Source organism: Dermacentor albipictus, chromosome 7, assembly GCF_038994185.2.
Source record: "Dermacentor albipictus isolate Rhodes 1998 colony chromosome 7, USDA_Dalb.pri_finalv2, whole genome shotgun sequence".
NCBI classification, from domain to species: Eukaryota; Metazoa; Arthropoda; class Arachnida; order Ixodida; family Ixodidae; genus Dermacentor; species Dermacentor albipictus.
This window is the reverse complement of record NC_091827.1, coordinates 61637135-61664493: the sequence shown is the minus strand read 5'-3', so window position 1 is coordinate 61664493 and position 27359 is coordinate 61637135. Positions and strand designations below refer to the sequence as shown.

At 47.3% G+C, this 27359-nt stretch overlaps 2 protein-coding genes across 7 annotated transcripts in view; one reads left to right on the top strand and one right to left on the bottom strand.

Moving 5' to 3' along the window:
- LOC135904734 (ipis-1-like) overlaps positions 1-27359 on the top strand; it is a 196699-nt gene that overhangs the window by 107494 nt on the left and 61846 nt on the right. The gene's annotated exons all lie outside the window — the stretch shown is intronic.
- The window catches only part of LOC135904733 (uncharacterized), a 61149-nt gene continuing 47998 nt past the window's right edge, over positions 14209-27359 (bottom strand). For 2 of the 4 annotated variants that reach the window (XM_065435672.2, XM_065435675.2), the window contains 3 exons: positions 25424-25609; positions 14652-14762; positions 14210-14593 (listed from right to left, as the gene is read on the bottom strand). In XM_065435672.2, coding sequence (XP_065291744.2) covers positions 14438-14593; positions 14652-14762; positions 25424-25609 — 453 coding nt within the window. In that variant the 3' untranslated portion in view covers positions 14210-14437. Of the gene's footprint in view, positions 14594-14651; positions 14763-25423; positions 25610-27359 lie in introns of all 4 variants that reach the window. The other 2 variants (XM_065435671.2, XM_065435673.2) reach the window with 2 other exon arrangements.

Here is a 27359-nt window from a genome sequence, read left to right as displayed (position 1 = left end):
GACGAGTTTGTTATGGGATCGTGTTTGGTTCTCAAGCGACCTTATTGGGAAGAATCCTCTTCTATCGTCTTTCGACAAGATAGAATAATAGAAGCGGTAGAAAAACGGTGCTTGTGAAAAAAAATATATAAATAATGATAAAATGAAATAAATATATAAATAAAAGAGCAGAAGAAAGGGAGAAAAGAAGGAAAAGACAAAGAAAGAACACTAAGCAAGCGAATGAAAAATAACTAAGTGCTGCTGCGCATAGTTTGAAATTTAGCATAGTGAATGGATTCTAAAGCTCCCTTTGAAACGTTTATGCCTATTTTTGCATTGTCATGAACTTGTGGATAAGGTATGATTCTCTGTATTTTTTGTCCCGCGCAAAACGGGAATTTGACTGTACGATGTAGAGCTTAAGGTCATCAAAGTTATGACCTGCTTGGTTCTGATTCTCGGTGAGGCCTTTGAAAGATTTTTAGCTGTGCCCGCGTGGCATCCATTTTAGGATAGGTTAGGTTAGGTTAGGCTAGGTTCTTTCTCCAGTTTCACCGATATATTGTTTCTTACAGAAGGGACACTGAAGCATACAAATCACATCCGATATAGTACAAGTAAAGCTAGCTTTCACTTCGTGTGTACAGCTTTTTGCGGTGCTTTCAATTTTAATGTCACTTTGAATGTAACCGCAGGCATTGCACCTGGAGCGGGAACACTCTTATATTACAGAGGAATTATGTTGGTTCACTTTTGCGTGCGCGAACACGTCTTTAATGTTTCTGTTGCGGTGATAGGTCACCCTTGGTGCAACCGGCAACACTTTTTCAGGCGCTTGTTACTTGATAATACTGAGTGGGATTTTCGGTAATATGTTGCTTATGCATGGGGGGACATTAGAATATTTTGTTGTAAATGCTGGTGGTCCGGTTGTCATAAAGGCTGGTGGTCGTGTGGCTGGTGATACTGTGCTGAGGAAAGCATATGTCGCCTTGAAAAGGACAAGTCGCCTTGTCGAAACGCTGGCTCACGCTTTTACCTTGTTCTTATTTTGCTCATCGTCTGCGATTTCCATCCCCTGCCTGCCCCGTGTTTTCTCTACATAGAGTGAGTGTAGTACTGAAACGTAACGCATGGAGTTAAGGAGGCGCAGCTGTATGAAACGGTCTTGCCTGCTGTATTCCAGCGTATAGGCGCAACATTGACGCGAAATAAGGTGCCTCGTGATGACCCTGGCCCCTTGACGCGAGAACGAGGAAGTTTGTGGTGGCGCGCGCGCTCTCCAAGGATCAGCCATTGCTAAAGGCAGACGTTTTTTTACCAATCTGTCGCTGGTTAACTACTCTAGCTTGTACTAGCTGGGTGACATTTCTGGTGGAGGTGCGGGGTACGGTAGATGTTAGGATCTGCAGAGCATACCCCAGACCTAAGCCCGGTGAGTAGTTCGGCCGCGGATACCCCGGTGCACGTACGTGCCAACTTATTTCGCGTCAATATGTAAAACTAACCGAGACTCACGAAGTGTAAAATATGCCTGATTTTTCTTATTCGGGAAATATTAGGCATTTAAATAAAAGCCACTTTCTTCGATAGCACCACTTTGTGAACGTCAGTCTTACTGGCGGCTTCTGCCTTCTTAGAGGGATATGTTTTTAACCTACTAGTGAGACATGCTTTTGCTCCTGAAGCCTCGCGGTATACCGCGGAATTTTGGTTCGAAAATAGCACTTACACATGTTCTACATAACCAAATTCCAGATCTACGGGTTAGTCTAATAATTTGCCAGTACAACCCTGGACTAACGTCGGTTAAATATTCCAGAGACTGGAGAACAGAGAAATTGCGTAGGATCAGAACGTTTACATAGTACCCTATAAGGCAGAATATAGGTCGGCTGGGGAATATAGGTCGACCACTTGCCTTTACTTGGCCACGCGATGACCCACAATGTGCTATAAAGATCGCTATTAAAGCAAGGGGCGAGATCAGCTGCTTTCTTTCAGGACCTATGTTGCGGTTTATATGCTATGCAAGTTTGGTTTTATTTGATCTGCATAACAAATACATGATACCACTGCAGCAGACTACGAAGAGGCTGCTGCAACGGCAGCCTGGAATAGGTGTTTCCATGCACAAAGAGGCAACACTAATTAGTGTATCATTTTTACTGACACATGCTATGCGCACGGGCATAATGTTAAGCCTCTGGGGTCATAATTTCTCTGTTCCCAGGTCACAAACGGAACACCCAAAAAGTATAGCTTTCAGATCGAGGCAGCATATGACAAACATGAACGGTCGGTTTATGTTAAAAGTAGGAGAAGCACAGCAGGCCACACGGTACACGGCTGTCGCAGCAGCCGCTTCCGTGCCTTCCTCGGTGACTTCCACGTAGGCCTTGTGGAACACTTGCGAGGTGAAGAGCTTACCACTAGCGCTAATTCCAGTGAGGTCAGCAGCTGGGGTGAAGAGATCTTTCACTCCCAATGCAATCAATGTTGCTTTAAGCTTTATATAATATGCCAGCTTGAATTTCGGGAGAAAGATCTATGCCGGAGCGGCGGTGAAGATTTCTCAATAGCTGAAGAAGTTTCTCGGCTTTCAATCGCTTCTCAAGTTGGACAGTCGTATGTATGTATGTATGTATGTATGTATGTATGTATGTATGTATGTATGTATGTATGTATGTATGTATGTATGTATGTATGTATGTATGTATGTATGTATGTATGTATGTATGTATGTATGTATGTATGTATGTATGTATGTATGTATGTATGTATGTATGTATGTATGTATGTATGTATGTATGTATGTATGTATGTATGTATGTATGTATGTATGTATGTATGTATGTATGTATGTATGTTGTTAGATATGGAGCTGTTTCCTGCGATTACTTCGAGTTCCTCAAACCACATCGGATTGCAGCACAGCTAATTGAGGAATGCAGAAGCAGGAAAGCGCATTCCAGAGGAGCGGCCGAGCAAACAAGTTTAAGGCAACAAGTTCACGTGCCAACAAGTTCGTGCGCCGCCGGGATTAGCAGGTGGGCCCTTGTACAATGGAGCATGAGCGCCCCCCCTCCTTCTCCTCGTTCGAAGTGCATTGCCAGTCTGCGAGGCAAGACCGCAGAGAGCCGCCAGGTGTGACACCGCGACACGGGCGCCTACCATTGGCTGAAAGTGGCGTCATCGGAGCGGACTCTCCCATTGGTCAAACATGACGTGACTTACAGTGCTCGAAGGGTTTATAAGAAGCCTTCCAGAGAGACCTGAGCATTCTGGGACAGTCCCTGATTCCCTGATTCACCTCTCTCGAACTTCTTGCCGCGGGCCGCAGCGTCCGAGTTGCTGCTGGCCCGTAATGACTGTACGAATGTTACTTGTCGCTCACCTCCCTGTATATAATGTAGAATAAATCCTCCCAAGTTTTTTGGTTTACATCCCGAAGTCCGTACTCCAACCCCTACATCTGGTTGGCAGCGGTAGGATCGCCTCCGAATGCATCAGCTGGTGGCAGCGCTACGAATCAACCTTCGTCAAGAGAGATCGTAAGGAACCGGGAAGAGCGAAGAAGAGAGAGCCTTCGTCGAAAGAGGTCCGAAGAAACTGGGAGTAGCGAAGAAGGAGCGAGCCTTCGACCCAGGGAGTCCGGAGGAACCGGCAACAGCGGACGAATGAACCGGATGGCAGGGTGCTGTAACCGTAAGTGAGCGCGTGGTTTTTTTCCTTATGATTCGCCAGACTCAAAGGTTGTGTGTTCAATTTTGATAGTTCTGGGAATCGGGAATTTGTTGCATTGTGTGTTTGCACAAATTAATTAAGGAAAACAGTTTTAACCACCTGTCGGGGCAGCTGCCATGGACCTTAGAAGGTTGACGAGGTTGGACTTGTTGTTGGTGTGCGACGATTTGGGAGTTGAGGCGGACGAACGGATGGAAACGCCAGCTATCATAAAGGCGATTAACGATAGTGGCAATGATGATGAAAGCATTAAGCTTGCTTGGGAGGTGACACAGGAGCCACGGGAGCGTGTGCGTCGTGTACGTTTGCGAGAGCGTCGTGAGCTTAGGAGTGAGCGTCAGCGTGAAGAACGCGAGAATGAGCGGAAGCATGAGCTTCAAGAACTTACTCTTAGGTGTGAGCGTCACGGACGTGAGAATGAACGCGAACGTGAGCGAGAGAAAAAGTATGAGAGAGAGAAGGCAGCACTGATCAAAGAGATACAGTATTGTGATCAGTTATTGGCACAGAGAGAACGGCTGTCTGAGAGTTCTGTAGGTAGTACGGAGCGAAAGAATGAGGAAGTGTCTAGCGGACTTTCGCCAGAAGCCGACGAAAAGAGTAGTGCCTGTGAGATTGGCTGCAGATTTATAAGTGAAGGAAAAAGGCTAGCCGCTAACGATGCCTTAGTGGCAACAGAGGCCGTTAAAGGCCGTAGTAAGAGCGACGAGGTGCTGTGCCAACAGATGACTGTGGAGACAGCTAGGCCAGCTGCGAAGAAATTGGCACAGTTACCGAGTGTGTGCGTCGCTGGTAATGTTAGCGAGGTTGCTAGCGAAGAAAAGGGTACTGTTGACGCGACAGACGCGAGCACCCATGTCAGGTCAGATGTGCGTGCAGAAGTGAAGTGCGAACTGAGCGATGCAGTTGAGAGTAGTTCTCGGGATGGCGAGCTCCGTAGCTCACGAGAGAACAACTGCATTGTTCAGGGATCGGTGCGGCTCTCCGCCAGTCTAGATGGCCTAGATAGGGATGATTCAGTTGTTAATCATTCGGACTGTGCGCGTGAGACAGCGATCGATACCGACGGGCTGTGTGCCGATGCACAGCGTGAGCTGGGCAATGTAGCAGAGGGCAGTTCGCAAGAGTGCGAGTTGTCTTACTCGAGTAAAGCCTGCTGCATTGTGCCAGAGTCGGTTGAGCTGTCCGCCAGTCGAGGCAGAGAGAGTGTTGATTTAAATGAAAATCAATCAGACTGTGCGGGTAAGAGACCGATCTGGGCCGACGAGATGTGTAACGGCCAACACGAGGCGCGAGATGACGGCATGAAAGAGAGTTCGAGGAGAAAGCGCCGCAGAAAGAGGCGCCGAAAAGATCGAAATGCGGTAGCTAATGTAGCGAAGCCAAAGACGGCGACAAGCGCGAAAAGGCAGGGCGCGGAGAAAAGAAAGGTGCGGTCGTCACGGACGATGTTGACGCATCGAAAACGTTCAAGCCACCGGTCAAAGGGGGACCGCGAAGAATGTTCTGCACGGACGCGGACAAAGGGCACGAGGCAGTTAAACTCCTCGTCGTTCCGTAGTTCTTTTCATAGCTCAGCGTGCAGTTCGAAGAAACGCAAGGTGGCAGGACGAGACCAGGTGGGGAGTAGCGACGCGGTCAATCGAGTTTGTGTTGAAAGCGGGGCGCGAGGACGCAAATTGGCAGGAGACCGTAACGTCTTGGGGGAGCTGATAGTTAGTCAGCCCTTTTGTTGTCTCTCGGCAGCCAGAGTAGCTTTCAAGCCGCGACCACCGCGAGGACGGCTCAGAGTATGAGTCAGACATAAGCGTTTGGAAAGGGAGGCGAAGAGCCCTTCCGTAGAAATGGAGTGTCTTGTTTTTTTTATTTTGAGCATCGGAAAGTTTTTCGCGATTTGAGACTAGGATTTCTTTCAATGTGTAAGGTTTGAGCTTTGTTTGTGTTTTCGTTTGAGAAGCTCCGTGATTTGAAAGATGAGGTTTATGTAAACATGTAGTCTCGCGAGATGCTCATTAATAAGTAGATAGGTTTTTTTTTTGTGTGTGTGAGTAACCTGAGGGTCAAGGTTACTGTTGAGAGGCCTATCGTAACGCGCGTGTGTTTTATTTAACCTTCTTTTTTTTTAAGTGTTGAATTTTCTAAGGTTAAGCGCGTAGATTTTCAGTGAGTGCATGATTTGCACGGAGAAGCGTTCTTAGTTCCATTGGCGCGTGTCCTGTGTGGACGGAAGGAAGCAGACTTTATGACTGGGTTGCTAGTGTGTGTGGAGGGCAGCCGTATTCTGACTTCTCTGATAAGTACGCGTGGAACGAGTTATTAAAAGACGCATTATTTTAAGAGTTCTGCGGAGTGTGTAAGTCCCGCAAGTTTAATTGTTCGTTTATGTCACGTGTCCTGTAGGACTTTCAGGGAAGAAACGTGAGTAAGCGTGAATGCAAAGTTTGCCTACAACGCAAGTACGCGTTCTGTTTAGTGACCACAAGGCTAGTGCGCTTGTGATTACGTACTTGTGAGGTTGACCAGATTGTTCAGTGGCACCAATACGTGCGATAAGTACGCCACTGCGATAGATTGGAAACATGCTGTTCGTGTAGTTAGGCCACTTAAGTTATGTTCGGCTGTTTTCATTTGTTGTTTGCATCGTCAACGACCCTTTTGTTTTGCAACAACAATAGTACTCTGGTCTTGTCGGCAATCGAGGAGAAATGGATAGCTGTTTGCAAGGGTGGTTACAACTGTTTTGTCAAAATTGGGGAACTAAAAGATTAGGGTTGATTTTGACTCAGTAATAGCCTGGCGAGTCAGGGGTGAAGAGCCTGCGCTTACGCGTGGTGCAGCGCTGTGTTGTGTGGTTTGTTTGACGTATGTTCTCCAGGGCCCAGGATCCCGAGGGTTGTCAAACGAGGCTCGACCCCAGTACCCTGCAGCTTCTATCAGCGTTCCTCATGGCCAGCGAATTGAGTTCACCGGCCATTCAGAACTACCGCGGCGAGGACGAGCTGTTAGATATGGAGCTGTTTCCTGCGATTACTTCGAGTTCCTCAAACCACATCGGATTGCAGCACAGCTAATTGAGGAATGCAGAAGCAGGAAAGCGCATTCCAGAGGAGCGGCCGAGCAAACAAGTTTAAGGCAACAAGTTCACGTGCCAACAAGTTCGTGCGCCGCCGGGATTAGCAGGTGGGCCCTTGTACAATGGAGCATGAGCGCCCCCCCCTCCTTCTCCTCGTTCGAAGTGCATTGCCAGTCTGCGAGGCAAGACCGCAGAGAGCCGCCAGGTGTGACACCGCGACACGGGCGCCTACCATTGGCTGAAAGTGGCGTCATCGGAGCGGACTCTCCCATTGGTCAAACATGACGTGACTTACAGTGCTCGAAGGGTTTATAAGAAGCCTTCCAGAGAGACCTGAGCATTCTGGGACAGTCCCTGATTCCCTGATTCACCTCTCTCGAACTTCTTGCCGCGGGCCGCAGCGTCCGAGTTGCTGCTGGCCCGTAATGACTGTACGAATGTTACTTGTCGCTCACCTCCCTGTATATAATGTAGAATAAATCCTCCCAAGTTTGTGGTTTTCATCCCGAAGTCCCGTCCTCCAACCCCTACAATGTATGTATGTATGTATGTATGTATGTATGTATGTATGTATGTATGTATGTATGTATGTATGTATGTATGTATGTATGTATGTATGTATGTATGTATGTATGTATGTATGTATGTATGTATGTATGTATGTATGTATGTATGTATGTATGTATGTATGTATGTATGTATGTATGTATGTATGTATGTATGTATGTATGTATGTATGTATGTATGTATGTATGTATGTATGTATGTATGTATGTATGTATGTATGTATGTATGTATGTATGTATGTATGTATGTATGTATGTATGTATGTATGTTTAGTGCGTGTTGATATACGGCAACAATTAAGCCCTTCAATTATGTACAAGGTGGCGCATATGGCTGTTTGTATTGGGCAGGCCATAGAACATTAAAGGGAATGACTTTAACAGGCTTCAGGCTAGTGAAGGAGTACAGGTTTCATTCGCGTAGGCATTCATGGGTTCTTGAACTTTCACGTAGTCATCTCCGAAGACTACAGAGTGATGCTTGACGTCGTAACAGTCTCGGACTAGTGCGAGGTGTCTGTAGGATCCCTAACCGAGTAAGTCCGTCATGGCCACATCATGCCATGCCTGAAAGCAGGTATGAAGAAGGCAAACTAATTACTTGCAGTCTTCCTCAATGTTGACGAACCGAACGTTGGCGCGTTGCCTGGCGGCGCTATTTTGGCCCCTTGCCATCGCACTTGAAAAGGGCCGCTAAAACACTGAAGAGGGAGTATGAATTGTTTCTAACGTGATAGTTATCTTTTTGGCTATATGCTCCTAGAGCACAGCAGAAAAGTTTAGCAGTCACTCTGTAAGCAGTTTGGTCGCCACGGTTGTAGTTCTAGTCAGTAAGTTTAGAAAAGTAAAGTGGTACACAGAACAAGCAAGCATGACACAGCAGAAAAGATTAACCACTATTAAATTACCGCAAAATCTATTGGCCATCTTAGACGTTGCCTGTAAGCTGGATTTTGTGAACCACCGCAAGAAAAACACAAATTGTAACAGCGCCCACTTCGCCAGCTTCACAAATCTAATTTCTATCGTGCGTCGAAGTCATCTTAATAGAAACGAAGAGATCAGCGGGAGAAAAGAAGATGCAACAAAGAAAAAGATGTCAACAAAGCTAAGTTAGTAGGCTAAACTAATGGCACAATAATGAGAACAGTGTTAGGGTGTGATGATGGCCGCTGGGAAATAACGAAGAGTCGCACTCAAAGACGTACACTATACGCAAATGGTTCCCATTCAAGAGTTTACCGATGTACGTGTGTTCGCCTGTCTGAATGCTTGCTTGGAGTTCTGGCCTCTTTTTTTTTATTTTGCTTAAACATCCAAGGGTCTGTCGTAAAACCTTCGTGGCCATTCTTCCCAAGTTACAATGAGCGTTTCCTTCTTGCTTTCTTTCTTGTTCAAGTCAAGTATTTGCGCTTCATTGCGATGAACTTCCACTCTATAGCTTCTACAAAGCCGCCAATCATATCAGGAACGATAAAATGCGTGTCTATAGTTTCTAGATGCTGCGGTTCTCCGAGGATGCTACGCGAAGCTGACGCGCCTTGATGGCATTATACTGGTGCCGCAGCTTTTAGCTATGGCGGTGCATGTTTACAAGTTCGTACTTTTCGACCATAATATGTCATCGCGTCTAAGTTTTCGTACATGATTTTATTGCGATAGTAATTATACGAAAACTCCAGGCGCATTGCTTCCGTCGGCGTCGTCGTGAGGTTCCGTATAAAGTCCAAAGGTGATAAAATCGTCGCCGCGCGCCACATACTGTACGTGCGAGTGAACGCGTCTGATGGTGAGCCGCCAAACGCGGCTCAGTCTCGCATGTGCGAGCGAGGAAGGCGGGCTGGTAGCGCGCCCTCTCCAGTCGCCCTAGGCACGGCGGTGGGGGTGGGGGGAGGCGATGTAGTGGGGACGTTCTTCGGCGGCTGCTGCGTACGGCGCGGCCGTACGGGCGCCGTATCTTGAAAGCAATGTGCGATGTTGGCAGAGTGCGCGTAGTGTCGGTAGCTTCATATGCACTGCGCTTTCGATGTTTCGTTCGTCAGAAAACGCACGTCACGAAGATGCACGAATGTCAATTCGATCGCTGCAGCTGCCGCAATTCCTCGCTCCAGCGTCTTGACATCGAGCTCATCGGTCGAGATGTGTTCGTGTTTACCTGTGCGCGTGCTACACCGTGGTGAATAATTTAGTTAAAACAAGCTGACGGGCTAGTTGGTTTGAATCCATGATAGAATGCGTAAGGGCGACTGAACAAGGACGTAGAAAAATACAGACTCACAGAGACAGCGCTGTCTCTCTGTATCTCTTTCTTTCGACGTCCTCGCATAGTCAACGCACATTCCAGAACAGTCGGCTGGCCTCGTGTCCTGTTTTAGTGCGTTATAAATTGTTCGCGACATATGTAAAACACATAACCTGTTCGCGATGGGATTATTTTGCTACTATGAACGATAACAGCCTAACAAACGTCGCAAAAAAGAGAGAGAGGCAGGTTCACTCAAACTTTCTTATTGATCCATCTGTTTATGACAGTGTCCCGCCTTCGCTGCACTATAACCCAATTCTTTCCGCGCATATACGTTGCCTCACGCAATATAAATAATCAGTTGCAAAATCTTTGTGTCTGTATTTATTGTCACGTTTCTTTTTTCTTGCACGGCCTTGGTTTTCAACACCATGGGGTCAACTAACCCAGCTGCATACTTACTCTCCATCCTGCTGTTGAAGTGACGTCAAAGTTCACCGTGCACTGTTCATGTATAACCAGTGCACCTTGCGTAAAATCATTGACATGATAACAACGTCAATTAAGTGAAGCCGATGATCGATCAAAAGTAAAAATAAGTCAATGCATATGAAGCACTGTTGTCCATATATTAGCGCTAGCTTCTTTTTTCTTGCCGAGAGCATTTGCAAGCTCAGTACTACTATACTTGAAGGGCAAAGGAAAAAAAAAGAAAAGAAACGAAAGGGAGTACTACGTGGACAATAGCTTCAAGTCTCAATGTTGAAATGAGATTGTATTTGTACGTTTTACGTTTCAAACCCCCCAATATCATTATGTGACATGCCAAAGTGTTAGACTGCGGATCAATTTTGACCACCAGGGGTTCTTTAACGGGCACTTGAATCTAAGTATACTAACGTTTTCGGCCCCATCGAAGTGCGAACAATACTACTGTAGGAGCTTATTCGGGGACTCGGGCCTAGGTTTGGCTGTTTTTGTCCATCTCCCTGTCCGCCCTGTCCATTATGCCGCTTTCGGCACCACCAAGTGGTCGTCAGGCCAGATTCAAGCTCAGCGCGCTAGAATCCGTGCTGTATTTCGCGCACAATATAGAATAAGACTCTGCTTGATCAGTGGCGGCTGAGCACATATTTCGAACACCTTAACAGGCACCACTACAGCGTTATATGAGCATGGTTCGTGCGTCTGACAGGAGGTACTCTTGAGAAGATGGCGGTTCTAGGACGAATGTCATCGTGATACAGAAACATGCAAGACACAAGGGCTGTTCTTTCCAAACAAGTTTTAATATACAGTCGTGCAGGATTCGTACAGATATTTGAGAAGAGAGGCAGTGAAGAAAAAAAAACAAAGAGAAATAAGTTATGTCATACATCTAGATTTGCCCATGCAATCAAGAGCAAAAAGAAAAGATCAAGGGAGGAGAAATGTAGCGGCTAACGCGAGATCACCGAGTGACGTACGCACAAAAGCAGAGAAGTGTGAAAAAACAAAATACTAAGACCAACACAATGTTACGTAGTCACCAAAGCACATCACCACCTCCCCCTATAGCAAGAAGGCATACGTCTTGTCCCTTTCTTGTTCCCCTGCTGACGCTCATTTAAAAAAAAAAATGCATCAACTCGTGCACCGACTCGCACGAACATCCACCTTGCCGAAAATGGCAGTTGCCACTCTGAGAGCTTGCTACCGCCCCACTAAACGGGCGCAAAGCAAGAGGAATCGCTTGAGAGTCTGTCGATTGCCGCGTAACTTTAACAAATGCTTGCCTCCCCGTCTTTATTTTTCTTCTTTCGTTCTTTCCGCAGGCTGCTCGCGATGAGCTGTTGTTGGCGCAGCCGTTCTCGAAAGAGACCCCAAGAGAGAATGTTTGGTTTTTTTTTTTTGCTAAAGGATGATATGGACCCGTGCCACACGTGCTCGGCGGCCAATGAGAGTGCGGCGTACATTTTTCGAGCTATCTGGTCGCACTGATGAGGTCTGCCGGGAGGGGGGGGGCGAGGTTCTCGAGGGACACTCTCGCGCAAAGTCCGCTTTGAAGACCAGTTTGTTTGCCACCGAGTGGTGAGCATGAATTTGACGCATGCAAGAGAAAAACCGCATAAAGTTCTAGCGTCTCTACGATGCTATATCTGGTCAGTTAAGAACATAAGATTTAAAAATCGGGCAATTTTGCCCTTTACAAAAACTGATGTGCATGAATTGGGCTCATAAGATTTTACTCGGTTACTACTACTTCTATTATTATTATTATTATTATTATTATTATTATTATTATTATTATTATTATTATTAAATATCTTTATTATTAACGTCATCTTAATTTGAAATGAAAGATGTTGCAGAGACAGTATGGCCACTACATGTTGGAAACGCACAGCGCCCGCCTGCCTTAAAATGGTGAGGGCGTAACAAGGGCACAGAAGTTGATCACTGAGAAATCGCAGAGGTTGGAAATAGAAAAGGGAGCGTGAAAGGGAACGTGAAAGAGAGAAGAAGCGAGGAGGAGTGAAGGCGGAGGAGGAGAGTGTCGCTACTTTATGAAGTTTAAGGGGCTTTATCTTTGTATACTGTCGCGCTCCACACTTAAAGGCGAAGCTTAAGCGTCCTCCGAATTTTCTTGTCACCTTATTCCAGGAATCCTACATTCTCCTTTTGCGTATTAATTTCTATGTGGCCCTAAGCTCTACTGCTTTTTTTATCTCTTGAGCTTATCTAATAGCCGTCTCGTCCGGTAACCGTAGGCAGTTACCTAAAAATATTCTTCCCTGCTTTCCTGGTTTGCTCCTGCGGGGAGGCAAATTTTGTAGAAAGTGTTGCTGCAAAGTTAAATGATCAAGTATTCAGGGCATCACAAAGCATAACGCTTCCCTTCGCGTTATAACATGTTCTATTGTTTATAAGTCCTGTAGACCGGTAGCCACTATTTGGCTGCATTCGTGTTCTCCAGTAATTTACCTCAGGATGGCTTTCCTTTTCAAGGTAGCGCACAGGCCTATTACCTTTTATGACATCCGCATTTGCTTGCGAACCACCGTATTCTTGAACAAGCATTGCAGCTATACCTGACAGCTTTCGGTACCCATCTCCACTTGCTTCAACCTTTGTTCGTGATAAAGGGTGGGTTCCGTTTCTCGTGCTCGAGTGAAACATCGTCGCGCTTGAGCTTTTTCAATGCATCGTCCCTGTTGCTCCCCACTTTAAACAATGTCTGCGCCTACAACACCATTAACCATGCATACTACCACATTGTTGATGCAAGCGGTAGCGCTCATAATGCTTCACTGTGTTTGATGATGGGTGCCTCGTCTAAAGGTTTATTTGCCGGTGCATTGACATGTTAAACCTACTCCCCCCTCCCCCAGACACATGCGTTTTTCACATACGGGTTTGTATACTTCTATTTTCAGTGTTTTTCCACTTTAGTGTAGCTACCTGGTCAGTCAGTAGCACCAATAAACACCATGAAGCCTCAATCATTCGCCTCAATCATTCCTAACTACAAAAGAAGACAGCTCGAAAATCTGCCAGAATCTCAATATCCCTCTGGTTACTCGATCACAGAACAACCTAATATTACGTTAAGCCCGGAAGATGGTCTCGTTTATACGAAAGACGAAAGCCCAACTATAGACATCGGGCGAGGAAGAAAGGACGCGCGGGGAACTTTTCCTTATCTGTGGCTTGTGCGATCCGGCGAGGCGTTGATTGGTTGGGTTGGCGTCGCCTGCTGCCAAACGATTTGGGGAATGCTTCTGCTCGTTCTCCGTTGAATTAACGGGATGTCAGTTCATACAAAGCCGTCGAACAACAACTCTGTAGCCTTTCGATGCAGCGCTAACTAGAGCATGAGGATATTTGTCCTGGCTGCGCAAACATGCGACGTGCATCGTGTGTGTATGTTGTGAACTGTTTTGGCTGCATCGGGCTTTCTCGCATGCTTGGACTAAGCGCTATGTAGAACGAACATATCGATGGGGCCAGTCAGCTATCACTGCTTCGAATGCGCGTTCAGTGCGCAGCCAGCCACTCGACCACTCGACAAGTGTGATTGAGGCAGTACAGTGCGCTGTTATAGCTTACTAAAATATTTTGTCCATGGCCGGAAACCTCTTCCAACCAACCGAGTAGTTGCACAAAGTGTTACAGATAAAAATTTCAATGGTTGTGAAATTAAAGAGCGCAGCTTATTTTGTAGAAGAACGGTACCCACGCTGTTAAAATCGTCATATGTTTTGTAACTACTCATTGCTACTAAACCACAGCTTAAACTACAGTGACAAAGCTGAAGCAAGGGCGCATTAGCGAAAAAAGAATTCAAAAAGGCACCATTGATCTACGAGGCTCATTGTAGAGTCAAACACGCGCGTTCCCATCGGGCTCGGTGCTGCGGCCATCTCAACGGCGCAGAAACTTCGGTCATGCCGATTTAAATCCTGTCAGTATGTCTGTACATGAGTCAGTACGTTTTGCAGAACTGTTTTCGACGTAGAAGACGTCACGTCATAACTAAAGAGTCAGTATAAGCCGGAAAACAACCACCAAATCTGCCTCCAAACGTATAAGTAACATACAACGCGGAGCGTTTGCCCGAGCCAGCATGCCGACTACCTATAGATGGCGCCACTGCCTCCGCAATATGGCGGAGCCCATGAAAAAAATAGGTCTATGCTGAGACTCCAGTGCGCCGTTGCCTTCTGACGCTAAAACACGAGGAAGCTCGTGGAGCGCCTACTACTTAGCTTCGCTCACATACAGTTCGGTCACGTGCGCCAGTCGCATCGGCGAAGCGCGCTCGCAGCCACATTTATTGCCGTGCTACAGCTTGTCGCCGATGCTGAAGTACTGGCGCAGCGCAAATATTGGCGCGAAAGGATGGCGCATCTTGCACCTGTCCAGGAAGTCGGCCATGTGCACGTTGAAGTAGAGCCAGGCAAAGCGCTTCCGTGGCTTCTTCTCCAGAACGTACTTCACCTGCGCAGCCAGCACACCCGTCACGCGCCTAGCACGCGCGCGGACATTAGAGACTGACCTTTTCTGCCACAGTAACGTTGTCGTCGAACACCAGGACCACCTTTTGTGTTTCCTGGCCGTAAGCAATGTTGGTGTCCTTGACGTGTGCCTTTCTGCCACTCGCGCTACCCTACAGGGAAAATGAAGCGCTTTATTTGTTATGCAGCCATTCTTACTCTATCTGTTCGTACGTCGTACAAAGCCCACTGCCAAAGGCGATGGCTGACAGTGACTGGGCCGCTTTACGTTTGTTAGTACGTCATCGTGTATGTCTTCTGTGGCGCCGAGAAAAAATAAGAGTCAATATTGAGTAAAGAATAAGTGCACAGTCAATGTTGAGTAAAGAATAAGTGCACATCAAGGGAAAGCGGTTTGAACGAAACGATCATCGTTCTCTTTGCAACTGCTGTTTTGCGCACATACAAGTGGAGAAGGTGGCAATTATACGAGGTGCCAGTATGGCGGTTGGAGCCAATCCGTGAATGCGTAAATAAAAGGGCCTGGTACGCAGCAACCCTCTTCCGGCTAAACCGTTGACTCGTCCGCAATAAAGTTTGGCACCGAGGTTGCATTGCGCGGGCGATAGAGCCGATTACCCATTTCGTACGATTACTGGCCCCCGGGTTCGTTAAGAAAGAATCACAAGGAGTCTTCTGTGGCACCACTGCAGTTGGAAAATTCGAAGCGCACCTGTGAGATAATGTTTTTTATTGTGAATAACATTAAATAGTTTATTTTAGCGTTTCCGGTATTGCAGACTGCAAGCGTACTGGTCGTATTACCGGTTGAGTTGAGGCGCTACAGCCACCTGGTGGCACAGTGCTCAGCTTGGCTTGTCTTGGCGCGGCATTGTCTGCGAAACGGTGAACGAAACGGGAGGGGGGTGGGAGTGCTCATAGACAGTTATGCGAAATTGTGGTGAAACTCTACAGTGCATGAACAAAAATGAAAACAGTGAACTGTGAGAGACAGCAAAAAACTTTATTTTCCTGCGGCACGTAAAACGCCTGCCCTGTGTTAAAAGGGACTAGGAACAAACTTACTACTTACTAACTAGACAAGCATTCGTCTAATACTGCAGTCACCGATTCTAATCTACTTCACTGCTGGCGTAAATTTTTAGCAGCAACGTAATCGTGTTGTTGCAGGAAATTTACAGCAGCGCCAAAGTAAAATACACTTCGTTTCTGATATCTTAGCCGTGCTTACCTGCACGGGCAGCCCCACCACTGGCTGCATCATGAGGCCGTTCACGTTCGCATCTTGCCCATCCGCTAATACGACCAGACCGCTTGCGTCTGCCGGAATACCGGAAGTGCTAAAATTCTTTATGTTAGTTATCCAACAAAGATTTCGGCAGAACCTGAAGATAGTACAGTCTAAAAATCTAGGCCGATCTCGAAGGTTGTGCAGTGTTAAGATGCGGGCCGTTCGCGTGAGTTTGCGTGCTCTTCAGTGAACCTCTTTGACGTCAAATGGGGTCACAGTGCATGTGCCATTGTTTACTCGAGGACTTCGTGAGTGCGTCGCCAGACGGCGCAACGTGTCCAAAGCGTAGCGCGAGAGTGGAGACGGCAGGCTTCATACCTGACGCGTTTTAGGTTATTTCCATACCCGCACAGTCCTCATCGCTGAATTCTGCCAAATTTCATTGCAAGTGTAGTGAAGGAGAAGAACAGGGGAGAAGCAGCAGTGGGGCGCTATTATCGATGTAGGGCGCGAGGCCAGAGCGCGAGCTTTTGGCGCCGAGACCGCTGTTCCCTTGTGACTGCACTGGTTTTCGCCTGTCGCTTGCCATCAATAAATCGCCTTATCGAAGTGGGGGAGGTGTCGGGTATTCTCCTAACCTATCCTGGACCACCCAAGTTGGACGCTGCCCACCGCCGCTGCCACAATCCCTGTTAACGCCACCCAGCAAGGCGTGGTCCAATCTCCGCCGGTCATCGTGTCATAGTGTTTTCTTTGATTTCGCCAAGGCTTTTGAGATGTCATAACTTACTTCTATTTAAACTTGGCAAAGTTAATGTTGATCCTAACCTGCTTGCACGGCTTGAGCCTTCTCTCCTTAATCGGTCACAGTATGCTGTGTCAAACAATCACATGTCCCCAGTCGTGCTTTAGATTTTAAATTGCAGAACCTTGTGGGTTTAATGTTGTTATAAACATTTGACGCCGAAGGTGCATTGATTTTGTAAAGTCGTACATTGGACCATACTACGAGACAAGCCAAATCAACGCACTATTACAAAAGTTGACAAACCACGCAGCAATGGCCGATGAGACGAAGCGTTGCGGTGGTTCATTTTTGCCGTCATGTTGAGGAAAATAATATCAGCACTTTTTTTCACCTGCGCCAAAACATTCTTATCAAGACACGAAAGCCAGCAAAGGTAACTGCATTCTCATTTATTTTTCCACTTTGACTTTTATTCGCGAGGACACATTGAGCCTCTTCTTCTTTTTTTTTTGTTCTCGCTACCCGCGGGTTGCCAGAGCCAGCAACAGCGCATGTGTTTTTCTCGTGTTGCCCAGACCACCAAGCGCGCGCACTTCCATGCGTGTTCGTTTTTCTCTGGCCGAGTGGATTTTCGCCTGGCAAAGAGTTTTGGATGTTTTCTAGACAGTAGATGAGAAGAAGAAACAATGGTCGCTCGGCGCCATCACTACGCGGACTCGAAGGATTGCAACGCGTTCGCTTGTGCGCAACCTCTCCGGAAAATATTGTCTCGCCGGTGTAGGATACCGAGCAGCATGCGTATGGTTCTATGTGGACCAAGCGTCTCACTTTTTTTTTTCAATATTCGTTTGGTAGTTAGATTAGGTGCTCAAAGTAGGCATTCGATTGTGGCCAACTGCTTTCCTTTGAGTTTTTCATTTCCGTGCCCCCGCCCAACATTGTTGCGGCGCAGCAAATTGTCTCATAGTGAAAGTTCGATTTTGTTACTTATATTTTTCAGCAAAGTAATAGGCCATGGGACGCTTCAGTTGCCGGATACTCTTATCACATTATTCAGAGAGCAATTATACGGACACTCCAGCGCATTCCTGCCGTCGTCGCCGCCCTCATGTCCCGTATAAAGTCCAAGGGCGATATCATCGTGACCGGGCGCCGCGTGCTGTGTGTGCAAGTGAAAGCGCAATGGGAAGGGGGGAGGGTGGCATGAGTGAGCAGACGATGGTGGCTCAGTCTTGGGTGCTCAAGGGAGAAAAGCGGGGAGGAAGCGCGCCGCCTCCTGTCGCGCGCGATACATCAGGGGGAGTGGATAGAGGGAGGTCTGTGATCTGAATTTGGGGTTGCGCAACATGTTTATTTGCCTTGTTTACGCATTATGTACAGTGACTTTCTCTGAGATACGTGGATTTAATGGGTACCTATACTTGTATTCAAATATCTTGTTGCGAGGTTTTGTGTATACGTGCAGTGAACTTTGTTTCCAGAGACATTTTTTTCGACCTTTTTAAGCTGCATCTTGGCACTTGTATATTCCATCGTACCTTCGCATTTCTAATGTACGAGGGCGAGTCCAATGAAAGTGTGCCAACCGGCCCCTAGCAATAGTGGTTCTGTTCACTATCGGCGAAGGATGCGCGTAGCACAGAGGGAACTCTCATTTACAAAAGTGACACGCAAGTGTGAGGATAAATGTTCTTTTGCACTCTCATACACTGGGTTGAACATGGTTGCGTGATATAATGGACACTCGTGAAGTTGAACAGTGGGGTGTCGTGAGGTTTCTGGCAGTTGAACGTGTTTCTCAAGGGTGTTTCCCGTATCGCTGCGGTGTACGTTGAACATCGCATTTCACTGGCCACTGTGAAGCGCTGGCGCAAATGGTTCAAAGAAGGACGTGAAAGTTGCAAAGACGATCCAAGACCGCGCCTAAGCCACCGTGCAATCACCCCCAACACAATTGCAAAGGCCGATGAGCTGATTCGACAAGAACGGAGAATAAGCATCGATGAACTGGCAGAGCGTGCGAACGTCAGCCATGGTTCGGGTCACACCATAATTCATGAACGTCTCGGTTATCGCGTTTTGTGCACGCAATGGATGCCCAAGGTTTTGAACCACCGCCAGAAGACGGAGATGTTCGGCGCTGTCTTTTCTCATCTGATCTAGTATCACAATGAGGGTGACAACTTCATGTCTGCAGTTGTCACCGGGGACGAATAATAGTGCCACTACTACGAACCTGAAACACGACGTTAATTCTTACAGTGGAAACATTTGAATTCACCACCGCCGGATAACTGTTGTTGACTTCTTTTTTTCGATTGTCAGGAGCCACAACTGATACAATTTTCTAATCCTGGAGAGGCTATCAATCGTTTCCGATATCGTGAAACGCCGTATCGGCTGCGTGTTGCCGTCAAGAACAAACAGCTTGGAAAACGGACGAAATGGGGTCATCTTGCTCCACGACAATGACAGTGCTCACGTCACTGATGGGCCTAATACAAATCTGGCGAAGTTCAAATGGGAAAAGCTGAAACATCCGCCATACAGCCCCAACCTGTCGCCTTGCGACTTCAACAGTTTGGAGCTTTTGAAGAAACAGCTCAAAGAAACCATATTCATGTAGGACGATGGCATGAAGCAGTCAGTTACAGACTTTTGGAACCAGCGACTCAGTTTTATGAAAGGGGAATCACGCGACTCATTAATCAGTGGAACAAATGTCTAAAGGCTCATGGAGACTATTTCTTTATAAAGTACCCCGTTTGTCATATATTCGCATGGGCTCACTTTCATTTGGCTCGCGCTCTTATATTTTGGAGAACTCGTGCTTTTTATATGTGCTCTCTGATGTGACAGTAATTTCGGAGGAATTACTCGCAATACACGACAGGTGAGAGCTGATCCTGTGCAATACATTGTAGCAAAGGACAGCACATTGAGATTTTTCCTTGGTCGTGGCATATGCACAAAAAGGTAAAGAAGGTTCTTGAATAACCAAGTTTGATTAAAATATTTGTCCTCAACTTGTTCATTTCATGGCCTTTACATTTTTTGTATCAGCGGCGTGCACTGCTTTGCTGGTTCCAAAATTATATATTTCTAAATTTTGTGCGATGATTTCTTTACTTTTTAAATAGACAAAAAACATGGAAGCATTGATATCAGTTATTTCGGGCACAGTTTTTTAGACATACGAGTGTATTCTTTTATGAAAGAAATACACATTTTACTTGTCTTGACAGTGTGTAGTGTTCAAGAATTCGTTTACAGCATCTTTGGCAGTGGCAATCCAGTTACCATTAGTGTATTTGATCTCTCGACAAATTCTATGAGGAGGACGCCGAGCTGTAACGTGAGCCGCCCCCTCCCTCCCCTACCAACGAAATTTCTGGCTACGCTACTAGCACCCCGCCATCATTTTCGGTGCCGTCTGCCTCTCCGCCGACCCCTGTCGCCTAGCCACTGACGTATGTGAATGTCGTCATGAAGCCACGTCCGCTGTCGATATCGACCCCTCAAACGCCGAATCAACTGCCAATTACACCACTCTTCAGGGCACCGCCGCAATATGGAAATACTTGGCGCACTGCAGACAACCGACAGATCTGCTACGCTTGCGGAATTCCAGATATTGCGCACTGCTGTCGCCGACGTATCGCGGCGGCCACGAGTGCGCCGAGACATCCGGGTTACTTCTTCCGACCTCCTTATCCCACGCTGCTTTAACAATAACTTGAAGCGTACGCCCAGGATCATCAGCCGACTTCCGCAGTCCAATCTTTTGCTTCTCGTCGGTAGCCCTGACAACGCCACCGCTCTCCGCTTACACACACACACACACACACACACACACACACACACACACATATATATATATATATATATATATATATATATATATATATATATATATATATATTATAATACCGAGACCGATCGAGTTGTCCAGCGCTGTTTGTTCCACAAAAGGCAACGCCCCCAGCTTCCCATGATCTGATCCTTGGGGTGGGATTTTTCGTCATGTTATCACAATGTTATCGACAGCGTGCGTGCTCAGGTTGAGCTTTCTCCCTTTTGTGAGACGCCTTGCGCCCGTGTGACCGTGTCCGGTGATAGAGAGCTTGTCGTTACCGCCGATACTGCCCTCCCGCCTCAGAGTGCCGTCATTGTTCCCCGTTTCCTGTGTCACCGTCTCCGACCCTACCGTTCTGTTCACGTCATCCGACATGCTTAGTGGCCCCCGCAATATGTCACTGTCATTTGCCTTCCTCGCGCTTCAGCAGGACAATCCTGAATTAGTTATTTGCCATCCCAACTCAGACCCCCTGACATTGTACCGTAGTGAAACGCTTGGCGACGTTCAAGCTGCAGACGCCAATGCTTTCGTGCCCCTGGATCTCCCCGAGCCTGAGACAAAATATCAACTTAATGCCCTGACACATCACCTTGCAACCGACGCCGTGCTTTCGGATTTTTTTTTTTCACCGCTCCATCGACAACGATCTCGCTCCGGCTGAACGGGCTCAGCTTGTTGCCCTTCTAGCGGAGTTCCGCACTTTGATTTTGATTCACCGCAAGCGTTACTAGGCAGAACAAAGGCGATTGTCCACACGATAGACACTGGAATTCATGCTGCTTTGCAACAACGTCCGTATCGTGTGTCACCTGCGGAGCCTCATGTCATCAGAGATCAAGTTGACGACATGCTTCAGCGCGGAGTCATCGCGCCTTCTTGTAGCCTGCGGCCATCTCTTGCTGGTCTGGTTAAAAAGGATAGATGGCTCAATTATATTATGTGTAAACGACCGATGCTTCAACAAGATTTCTCGCAATTATGTTTCTCCTCTTCCCGGTATAGACAATGGCCTCGACTGCTCACAGGGTGCCGAATTTTTTGCTTCCCTCGACTTGCTATCCGGATATCGGCAAGTCCCTACGGCGTAGTGTGATCGTCCGAAGATGGAGGTTGTTATACCGGATGGCCAGTATGTGCAGAGATGCTATTCGGACTGTGACTGGACCATTTGAGCGGATGACGGAGGCCATTGTACGTGGCCTCAAATGGAAGATACGTCTCTGCTGTCTGGAGGACACCGTAATGTTCGCCCCCTATTTCGCCACTTGTCTTGCTCGTTTACACGCAATTCTACGGTGCCTTACAAACGCACGGCTTCAACCTGAAGAAATATTACTTGGGAACTCGCCGGCTCACCATCTTTGGCTACGTCGTCTCTAAAGGTGGCATTATCCCTGACTCGGAAAAACCGCGTGCTGTTGCCGAGTTTTCGAAGCCTTCTTCCATCAAAGAACTTAGAAGCTTTGTCAGCTTGGCCTCCTATTTTCGTCGCTTCGTCGAAAATTTCGCCTGAATCATGTTCACACTTATGAAGCTGCTCGCCGGCTCCAGCGACCTTTCTCACTGGAGACCAGCCTGCGACAACGCCTTTCCAACACTCCGCCGACTAACTAATTCGCCACTCGTGCCGCACCATTATGACCCTGCTGCGCCAATCGAAATACATACAGACGCTAGTGGTGTCGGTCCTGATGCAGTTAACCACGCAATGCAAGCCCGGCTTGCGTGAGTATGTTGTTACGTATGCAAGCCGCGCCCTCACCAAGGCGGAAGTGAATTATTCGGTCACCTAAAAAAATTGCCTGGCAATTTTGTCGGCGTTAGGAAAATTTCGCCCTTATTTGTACGGCAGGCCTTTCGACGTTTTAGCAGACCATCACGCACTCTGCTGGTTGGTATTCCTAAAAGATCCCTCTGGCTGCCTCGGTCGATGAGCTCTTAGTGTACATGAATTTGACAATCGCGTCGTTTGCCAATCCGGCGGGGTACAAGCATTTTGAAGTGGATGCGCTCTCTCGATCACCTACGAAATCCCACGAAGGGCCACCTTGAACGTCGTTCTTTTCCAAGCTTTACGTCGTTGTGTAATTGTTTCACGCGTTATTCAACTGCCTTCCGAGTCTTCTTCTTTGATATTTACCTTTCGCTTTGTTGCCGGTACACTCTTCTTCCCACAATTATTGTTCTATTCATTGCGTGACGGACCAGCTCTAGGCCGTCCGGCAAGCCGAAGATGCCGCCCGAGTCCGAGGACTTCGAGCCGCCACCTCAGGCTACCAGAACGAAAAACTGCCGTACCATTCATTAATAAAGTTTCTTCTTCGTCTTAATTGCGTGTTTCTCTTCCAATCTTCCAATCGCCTCTTACTAAACTATACTGCGGGCACGTTTACTTTCCCCGTGCTCTCGCTGAACCCCAAGTGCTTCAAGGAGGCCAGTGATTCCTAATTCGACCACTGGGCAGAGGTCTTCACATTCTAATACAACATGTTCCGTCATTTGCATAGCTTTCCCCAGCGAAAACATAAGCGTTTTCGCATTGCGTCCCCCCATTGGAATGCGACCACCGGGGCCAGGGATCGAGCCCACAACTTCGTGGCTAGGAGCGCTGCGCGATAAGAACTGAGCCGTGTACCCCCGCGGAGTTTCGAGTTTCGCACAAAAAAACTGTCAGGACGGTGCTGCGATCGTTCCGCTGCCACGGGATCCCCGAGGTTGGATGTGTCTGGATGTCTTCGTGCCCAGGGCTTCAGACGTGTTCTTGCGGGTTTAAATTAGAGCTTTAGGTTTCTCATTTTACGAGCTATCTCAGTTTTGTAACCACGGCAAGGCAATAAAGGTTGGCGCACTTGTACGAATACTGCGAATTGTTTCATGTTTGGTTGAGAAGCGATCGATCCTCACAGCAATAAAGCCGTTTTGAAGCCAAAAAGTGGGACGTCTGGGCTAATCTATGTATTATGCCCATCATTACACCAAGACCGTCTTTCGCGAAGGTGTCCGACTCTCTTGCAGACATGCGTGAGTTACGAGAGAGATACCTGGGGACTCTTGTTTCTTAGAATCGGCCTTTCCCTATACTCCGCTCCATACATAGTAGTCAACGTTGTGGAAGCTACGCATGAAGTTCGGTCAAGAAGAGTTCTCACTCCGCGCGTTCCGTCCATGCTTCGCTAAGCGTCAACAGCGTTCGCTCGCGCGAGCACGCACGTGAGGCTTCTCGCGGCGGGTTGCAAGTAAAAAATACGAAAAAAACTAGAAAATGAGAATGATCTAAAACAGCATTTTAGCAGCCGTACAACACAGTGTGTTTGTTTCTAAGGATTAAAGCTTATTTCATCAAATGCTGAGCCTATGTTAATAAAAAAATAAAACAGTTGCGCACAATTGTGGTCCGAAAACATCGAACTACATCCAAGTGCTGACGAAGCCACTGCAACAAGTCTCTTGCCTCCACAGCCTTGACTGCTATGTATGGAATGGAGTACAGATGCTACGAAGGATGCGCCTTCCTGCGTTCTTTTCTAAGCGAGCAGCGCTGCTCCACAGCAGATAAATGCTCCGATATATTCTCGCTCTTCGTTCACAGCGCATGCCTTGGGCTCATGGCTGCGAGTTCTTCAGTACGAATCGCGCTTATGACGATTTTTTTTGCAAGAGTGCTGCATTTCAACGCGATAGCGTTAAGGGTCCCGTGTCGCCGTAAATGGGGTGTCGACGTTGGCGGAGAGACCCGTGAGTGAAATTTCTGCATATGTTTAGGTATATGTATATGCCACGCCTTGCTATATGACATGCGGTATATGGGATTTACAATTCCACAGCGTTCAATCACTAAAGTTGCTCATACTTTGACTTCCATTCTTGACAAATTTATTCCTCCAAATTTTGTGAATGACAGCCCACAAACAAATGTCGCAAAAGAAAACACTGACAGCACATGCCTTTTGTGTTAAATATTCTCAGGCACAAATATTAATAGTTCAAAGCAATAACAGAAACGTCAAAATGATTTTTTCTTGCGTGCCTGTGCGCAATCTCTGGGATTGGCCCACGCAGAAGGCAGCTTTTATTCCAGAAAGCTCGCCTCCTTGAGTAGCGTTCGTGGTCAGCGTTTCCCTGTAAACGTTACGGTTACATAAGCTGCGATTGCAGGGAAGCGTGCGAAGCAGTCAGGAACCTTTGAACGCTATCATGTTCCACTCTTAAAGCCGAAGCTTAAGTGTCCTCCATGTTTCTATATTATGTTCCCCATTTGGCTTCGGCAGTGCATGTCCTTTTATCCTTTGCTTCACCACCACGTCTGATCTGGAGGGGTCTTGCTAAGTTGAGCTACGCACTAGAGAGGGACGAGGTACGGGGAGTAAGATGCCGCCTTAGCGGCTACAGATTAACGTGTAACAGTACTTTGTTTATGCAAATCCATTTTATTCTACAATATCCATTAGTGAGTTATCCTGAAGTTCGTGCTCATGGCTGGGCTGTCGTCAACGACCCTGGCACTGGCGGTATAGTGACGCTGGCAAAATGGCGAGAGGGCTGAATCCAGAATGGGAAGCATCAAACCTTGTTACATACGCCCGAGTGGCCCGGCTGCCAATCACTGACAGACACAAAACTGCTGCTTCGCCATTACGAAGTGTGTATCAGCCACAGCGCCGTCTTCCGCGGTAGTAGGCAAACAAACAATTTCAGCAGCAACGGACTCAATATTCCCCAGCAAAAAGTCTCCACATGTCGGCCTATCTGAGGACTGTTGGGTAGGGCACATTTCGATAAGGACGGCCGATCGTCCTGATTTTGGTGTTGGCCGAACAACCTCACTTTCAGCTCTCGTAGACACTAGCGTGAACGGCCGCTCAATTACCTCGGGTAGGATACGATAGCATCCTATAAAAAAACAGGGATGTTGCTCCGGTCGGGAGATAGCGTTGCAGCAAAGCTCTACAGGTTTATAAAACTGGCGATTTCGTACCATGTCCAGCGGCACAAGGCTCGCCGCCTCGCATTGCTTGTACAGAGGTGCGCCAGTGAGGGCGCTGGCCTGGTTGACGTCAAAGGTGTACATCAAGGCACCCATCTCAAGCGAGAGGCCCACATAGACGTCCTTGTTGCCGTAGATGCTGTTACTCGCCTCATTCACCAGCTCCATGTGCCGCTCCTGCGAGTGTTGCGGTGGTTGCACACTTCAGTCTTCAGAATGCACGTACTGAGAATTGTGATGACTGCTGTGAAACTCTAAAAAATGAAGTGGGTTTTACATGCCGTGGCGGCAAAACTCTCTCACTTCCATGTCTGATAAAGAACTATGAAGAAATAATAACGCGATAGTGTTAAGGGCCCCGTATCGCAATGTATCCGACGTCAGCGTCCCGCGGCAGGCGTCCAGCGTCGGACATCCTCTCGGGAAACATGAATTTCAACCATGCATACCCAACCATGCAGGCCCTCCATGTGGAGCAAGGAAGTTACGGAAGTAATTCAATTCTCAATGTGAAGTACGTAGACAAATCGTTAAATACGACTTACACGCAACCTACAGACGTGATATAGCGTCGGATTCTAATTTGAATATACGAGAAAACAAAACTCTATTATGCGGAAACTAAGCAAAACTATGAACCACTCTGCAGAGTTTCTACTATTCATAAAATGGCCATGGCATCCCAGATTTGCGTCCCCAAATCTCAAAGACCATAATGTGGCGTGGCCCGTTCCTTGCAACACATCCTTATGGCGCTCGCCTCCGTCGCATAGTGGCTCACGCAACAGTCCGCTCTTCTACCAGAAAGCTCGTCTTCAAGCATAGCGCTCGCCGCCAGAGTTACCCGGCAGACATTAGGCTTACCTAAGCTGCAGTCGCCGGGGAGCCGGCGAAGTAGTCAGGGATCTTTGAATGCTATCGCGTTCCACTCTTGAAGGCGAAGCTTAAGCGTCCTCCATTTTTTTTGTTTCAGATCCGCATAGCGTCATATTTTATGCATTAGATAATATAGAGCTTTAGAATTGGGGACATAAGAGTCTGGGTTCCCAAGCCATGTTGTGTGGGCTGCTCTTGGGTTTAGAGGAGCAGCAGTTCGAAAATGAGGTCAAACGCAGTGGGAAAAATCAAATGGTGCCTGAAAGCGAGAAAGGAGAAAAGATTTTCTTACAAGTGAAAACGAGCAGAATGTATTTTTGAGCAAAAAGAGCACACAGTAAGTGTAATAAACCTAACCACTGTGGTATTAGTTATAGAATTAAGTATGTTTCTTTAAGCCAAGCAAAGCCGCAAGGTCGACCCAAGACGGCTTAATGACCCACGCATTTTTTTATTTATTTTTGAGTCTTGGTCAACGCGAGCGCAAGAACGCGAAACCACCTTGGGCTGTGCGCATCCGCACTTAGGGCCCGCAATTTACTGGGTCCCCAAGCCGCTTGGATCCCCAATTCTAGAACTCTCTAATCAAGGCGGAATCCCGTTTGACATCAACAAACTGACGAGCCTCTGCTGTGTATGGTCGTGGTGTAGCTAGAACAATGTTTCGAGGGGGGGGGGCGCACCGATTTGTCCGGGCACGGGAAGCGGGAGAAAGGTTGAGGGGGCTGGGAAGAGTGCACACTAACAAACAAACTTTTTTTTTCGGTGGGGAGGGAGTACATTTACGGCGGGCCATTTATTGGCTACGTCACTAGTCCAAATGGCAATCCCGATTGGAGGGTTCTCATAGGGACCTATACGGTTGGCCTACGTGCCTACATTCCCGGGAAGCCAGGTCACGTTTCGTGTAAATGCAAAAAGTCCAAGACATTGCGCATGTTGGTTACCGAAGCAACCAACTAGCCCAGTTAGGACTGCCTTTGGCGGGCCCTGTTGAATTTGGCTGACAAAGTAAGCCAAGTCATTGAAGACTTCTCAGCAGAAACAAATA